The 6,114-nt window shown below is 42.9% G+C and overlaps 1 protein-coding gene across 1 annotated transcript; it reads left to right on the forward strand.

Moving 5' to 3' along the window:
- Positions 1-2,390: 2,390 nt before the first annotated feature.
- LOC107215955 lies at positions 2,391-5,483 on the forward strand. Its single transcript, XM_015652344.1, has 2 exons — positions 2,391-2,556; positions 3,244-5,483. Exon 2 carries the CDS (start codon positions 3,458-3,460, stop codon positions 4,478-4,480), a length of 1,023 nt encoding a protein of 340 aa, XP_015507830.1. The 5' UTR covers positions 2,391-2,556; positions 3,244-3,457; the 3' UTR covers positions 4,481-5,483.
- The last annotated feature ends 631 nt before the right edge of the window (positions 5,484-6,114 follow it).

Below are 6,114 nucleotides of genomic sequence, written 5' to 3' on the forward strand. Positions count from 1 at the left end.
TCCTCCTCCTCCTCCTTTGCGTCCTACGCCTCCTCCTCCTCCTCCTCCTCCTCCTCCTCTTTCCTAGTTTATCATCATCTGCCAGCATCACAATGGGTCTCCTTTGTCTTGCCCATTGCCCACAGGTAAAACAAGAAACATCCCAGGTTAGATCCCTGCTGGATTGCACTTGTTGCTAGATATTTCCTTCATTGTTTTGCTGTCAGGAATCATTCTTGGCATATGCATTTCTTCTGCATCTGGGAAAACAATGCCTTTCCTCACCCTGCAGGAAATGGTAAAGTTTAAATAATTGCATTTGTACTTATAACAAGGCTTTTGGTTTACAGTTGGATTTGATCATAAGGGTCTTTTCCAATGCAAATAATTCAATACTGCTATAACCTGGACTGAGGAATTATCAAGTGCTTCATTCAGGGTGAAGAGCAGCTCTTGCCTTTGTGCCATGCTATAAAGCATGCACACACAAGTCTTTGTCTGCTGCACATTGTTTTAGCATGTGTTTGACAGCAAATATTTGAATGCTCACTCCAATGACTTTTCTGCTGTAGGCTGCAGCTTTGGTAGCCCTGTTTGTATCTAAATGTCTTAGCAGATGGGTATTGGATTTAACTGACTTTCTTGTGTTTGTACCAGGATGAATATCCACACCTGGCAACACTGAGTTGGTATCTGTTGTTTAGGCATTCACACGTAAGAAAAAGGGCAAGCTGAGAGAGCTTGTGTTACATGTGAAATTGCATGTGATAAAGAAAATTAAGAGACATTTACTAATTAACAAAAAAGCAAAGGAATATTTCACTAGACTCAGCTAGAATAGCACTGGAGAAGACACAGGACATATTTATTTGAACTTTTTATTTTGTAATACTTTGTACCACTTTTACATATGTAAGACAGAAGGATAGTACCAGTAAGTAAAGCTATTAATAGAGGAAAATGTCCCTTTTAACTCCTTATTACAGATGAACTAGTTGTAATCAGTTTTCTCAGGGAACATGCTACTGACATTGTGCAAAGCATATTTGATTACAGTTTGCTTCTAGTGAATAAGGAATGCTAATCTAGCAATCCTAGACAGAGCTGTGTCAGAACTTTTTTTTGGTATGGCTTACAGATATTTTCTCCCCAATATTTTCTGACTTTCTTTTCCTTCCTTACACTACTAAATAAATAAAATGTGGTTTAAATGTGGTCTTCCAGACATTTCTGACAAAATACATATATACACTGAGGATATGAAAGCTTGGAGGATAAATTTTATATCTTCTGCTGGTTTGGTGGGGCAGGTGGTCAGTGGTATCTCAATCTGTGTTAACCACTTCCAACATGTTGATTACCAGCAGCAGCAAGTCCTTTTGTGTGTAGAAACAGATACTACAAGGCTCAAAGCCAAACTGCTGATGCTTTATTAGCATCACCAGTGATTCTGCTTTATTTTATCAGAGACTCTGATTATTCACAGGCATCAAAGGTCAGATGCAAAATTTGTATACTTCTGTTTTGGTTATTGCAATTCAAAAGACCATGGAAGTGGCAAGATCACTAAAAAACTTCTGCCTTCACAGAATCACTTGCAGTTATTTCCAGCCTGGACAATATCCCTGTGCATGTGGGGGTGCATGCCCAAAAACTCCAGGGAAACATTCTCCTCTCACTTACTTGGAGCAAGGATTTTTTTCCCATTCCTCTTACATTTCTACAGAGCCATGAAATGCAAGGACTTTTGACCCTGTTTTGATACTAATAATCCATTTTATACACTGAACTTCCTAAATCATTGCTTCAATGCACCTCTGTCACATGCTATTGACTTTAATACTACCATCATTGCTCTTTCAAGTGATGAATCTTCTTTCACAAGGCTGGGAAGACAAAAAACAATTTCAGAGTCTCCAACAGGGAGTCAATTTATCATTACTTCAGTAAGCATTCTTAGCTGCCTAAGGCATTAATTCTCTCTCTTGGTCCTCCATATCAATATCCATATCATGGGGCCCTTCCTGAAATACTTCTTATTTGATAAAATACTGCTTATTTTTATTCATGATGATGGGCAACTGAGATGTTATTGTCCAATTTTTATGCTCTTTCCTTTCAGCCACTGGATCCTGTCAATTACATATACAACTAATGTATGTATTTATTTTCTTTACATTTCTAATGGACAAGCATTCTAGGGTTAATAAAAAATTGTATTAAATATAGTAGTATATACTATGTAGTTTGAAACTTAACAAAAAGTATCTTTTGTGTCTGTCCATCTATCTGCCTGTCCAGCTATCTACCTACCTACCTACCTACCTACCCACCTACTCACCTACCTTTGACTCTGTAAGTTTGAGAACAGCTTTTGTAATAATCATCTCCCTTTACACTAATTTTCAGATATAAACCCAAGGATGCATTCACTGAAAAAGACCTGTTGAGCACTAATTCATACTGCCCACCTGGTCCAGTTGAATTGTGAGCTGAAAAAAATTCTGCAGCCTAAAAAGGGAGAAGATTGAAGAGCAAGAGACCCATTTTGTTGTGGGGTTTCCTTTATCAGAGAAGGTATATTTTTTATTTGTTCTTATTGTTCTAATTCTCTACTTCTAATGAAAGTGGAGAACAAAGGAAGTGGAAGAAATACACCCAAAGACCCATCTTTCTAATGTGGAAATGAGTTTAGAATGCTTTTGCAAAGACCTCTGTGAAAGGAGCCGGGTTGTGGATCTGACTCTATAGTTGAATATCTGTTCCTTCAGGTCATTATTTTTGTGGGGTTTGACCTGGTCTCCCCCCTCAAAGGGACTCTATTGCTTCCACAATGCTTGTACATCTTTTAACTATTTCATTCCAGAAACAATGCTGGCCTCATAGGAGTTCTGAAATACTTGGTAGGAAAAGAGAAAAATGAAACTGAGTGTGGGTCAGATGCATAAGCACAAATCCTGCCCAAAATAAAGAAACCAAATCCACCTAAAAATCCACAGGAATATCCATAGAAATGCAGTGATGAACTGATATTTAAACTGGAGACATGGCCAAAGCCTTGGTGACTAGCATTTAACTGTGGTGGTGAGCCAAAGACATGGGTGAGAAGAGAGAGTGTAACATGGAGCTGCAGTAGCCTTGGATGTATGTGTAGAGGCACGTGGAAATGTAGGGATGGATATCCCATTGTAACATCGCTGGGTGGGAGGATGGCATCATCAGGAGATGGACTGTAACTTAGCATCCCTCACTGCTTATTTTCAGGGGCCAGACATCCATTTGACTGTGACATCACTGGGTGGTGGAAAATAACATCACCAGAAGATGGACTGTGGTATCACATCTTTCACTGGTTATGTGCGTGCCTGCGGAGCCTTGCTGGGCCAGTTTAGCTCAAGCCTGGACTTCTGCTGAGTGTGCCTGCAAGTGGGAGCTCCTTCTATAGCTCTCAGTTCTCCCCAGCCTGCTTCAGCAAGACATGGCCACAAGGGCAGACTGGAGCTGCCCCATCTGCCACAGCAATCGGAGTAATGTGGCATCTGCTGTGCCCTGTAATGACCGGTTCTGCCTGGGCTGCATCCTGCGGTGGGCAAAGACAAATCCAGTGTGCCCAGTCTGCAGCAGACGTATGGAGACTGTCAGGTTTTCTGAGCGGAACAAACGGGACTATCTACAGTTTGCCATCACAGCCTCAGAAGTGTTGGCAGAGGACAGCAGCCAGGCAGGGAGTGCTCCATTCCACCTGGCCCGAAAGAGACCCCATCACCCCAGGGTGTCTCCTCCACCTTCTCCACAAAGGATGCTGTCTCCAGATGAGCAGGGGACCGCAGAGCCAGTGTTCATGGGCGGCCTATTGCCTGAGGTCTGGGCAGAACTTTTCCAAAGGCAACAGCAACTGCTGGACCCTGTGCTTCCCTGGCTGCGCTGGAGGCTGGAAGCAGTCTATCACGATCAGTGGTGGCGAGCAGAGGCTGCAGAGAGCTCCATCCTGCATGGCCTCTGTGTCTGTGGTCCAAATGCAGAGATCTTAATTGAGCTGCTGGAACCTCTCCTCAACGGGCACACAGCATCGCTGGTTTATGGCATCATGAATGTCATTGCAGGCCAGTGCAGTGACAAAGCCCAGAGGCTGCTGTGCTTCCATCATGCCAGTACCAACTCCAGTAGCTCCAGCTACACTAGATCCCAGGAAGTGACTCTTGCCAGTGGAACGACAGGCTCTGAGGTAGAGGAGGAAGCCAGTACATCAGAAACTGGTCTCCAACAGAGTCCCTGCCACCCCCCATCTATGCCCACCTCCTCAGAGCAGGACCAGCCCCAGGAAGAGCAGGAGCAGACAGTGGTGGCAGCAGGTCCATCTGCTCAGGGCTGCAGCCCCTCTCCTCCTGACCAGGGCAGGGACCACTCTTCTAGGCAGCCTCGGCATGCTCGGAAGAAGAGAGCCCGCCGCCCCCACAATTCTCCCTGCCCAAAGAAGAGGCCACCCCGGCAGCAGCACTAGCAGACCTCCAGGAACTCTTCAGCCAAGAAAAAGGAAATAAATTGTCATTTCCCTGACAAAGTCTCTGAGTCCTGCCTTCTCCCCCTTCTGGTGCCTTTCTCTGGCCCCCGTACTCCACCATCAGCCAAGAGTGCCCAGGACTCCAAGGTCATTTCAGCAGTGCTTTCTCACACAGGAAATGATGCTGCAGCTGTGATGATTGAAAAACTTTCAAACAAGCACTGGGGTGATGCTACCAGAGGTATCAGGAGTGAAAGACCGACCAGGCATTTATCACATGAGAAGAGGAAAACTCTGATAGTGCCTAACACAATTTCTGCCTAAAACATTAGGGCCAGATATACAGTTTGATGATGTCAGATACACTCAGAGGACAGGTACAGCCTGAAGGTACCAATAAGAGTTCATTCAATCAGTGGGAGACAAAAGACCTGCGCATTAATGTAGAATGCACTACAATCTGCATTACTGTAGAATGCACTCTAATCTATATTAACGTAGAGCGCTATAAAAAGAGGGCAGGAGGAAAAGGAAATATGCATCAAACTGGGGAGTGGAAGAGGAGGTAATACCAGAAGCACTATTCATAAGAACACAAATTATATGTTTTGCAGGTATGTTCCAAAAACTAAATAAACAACAAAACCAAAACCAGTCAGTCAACCAAGAAAACCCCAAAACCCATCAAAAAATGTAAGTGTTGTTCTTTAAAGCTTTGGAGGCTGTTTCTGGACACAGTAATTTTATATTTTGGGTGATCTGTTTGTTGGAGACCAGTAAGAAGTTACTACAGGCAGTTGAAGGAGGAAGGAGAAGTAATAACATTTAGCACATTGCCGTTTTGTTTCTTGTGTTTGTACAGTCTCTGGGACAGTTCATTCTGACCACAGAAAAGGTTGGATGATGGAACACAGTGGGAAAGTTGTAGATTTGCCGCCTGCTTGTAACAAGCAGCAAGCTCAGTGACTGAACAGGCAGTTGCTGTCCTGCTGCATGTTCCTGGCAAGAGCCTGTGCTGATTTCTCAGACCAAGTATGTGCTCTTCACCCCATGAACATCCTGTGAGATGCATTCTGAGCATGACTCAGACCACAAGAACCTGGGTGGCAAAAAATTCTCTCAGGAGGAGAGAGAGGTGCCCAGCTGGCCTACCAGCACACATTCATCCAGGGAAAGTCCTGCTGAAAAACCTGGTGGTCTTCAATGATGGAGTGGCTACACTAGTGTATAGGGATACAGAATAGATGAGGATGACTGAGAGATGTTATAAAAGGTGTTTTATTGAATAATCAGTCTCATGAAAGGGTGAGACATTTAAGATGTTACATTCAGTGCCATCAGAAGCCATCTAAATTCTAGTTACAATATCTTTTATAAATTTCTTAGCCAATCAAACAAAGCTCACCAGCATCTTCATAAACCAACCATCAATTGCTTCATCTCACACAATTCTACCGTAATGCATCTTTTCTCATCCAATCATATAACACCACATATAACACTAATATATAACATACATATATATACATATATACATAAATATATACATATAACACCAATCACATAACACTACAGAAACTTACATTGAGCTTTCTATTAACTCTATAACAGATTTGAGTGTTAAACTTTAAAAT

This window comes from Parus major, chromosome Z, assembly GCF_001522545.3.
Source record: "Parus major isolate Abel chromosome Z, Parus_major1.1, whole genome shotgun sequence".
In the NCBI taxonomy this organism is placed as follows: domain Eukaryota; kingdom Metazoa; phylum Chordata; class Aves; order Passeriformes; family Paridae; genus Parus; species Parus major.

Bases quoted from the DNA above. Each gene is read 5' to 3' on its own strand.
- LOC107215955 (XM_015652344.1), top strand. From the start codon at position 3,458: ATGGCCACAAGGGCAGACTGGAGCTGCCCCATCTGCCACAGCAATCGG.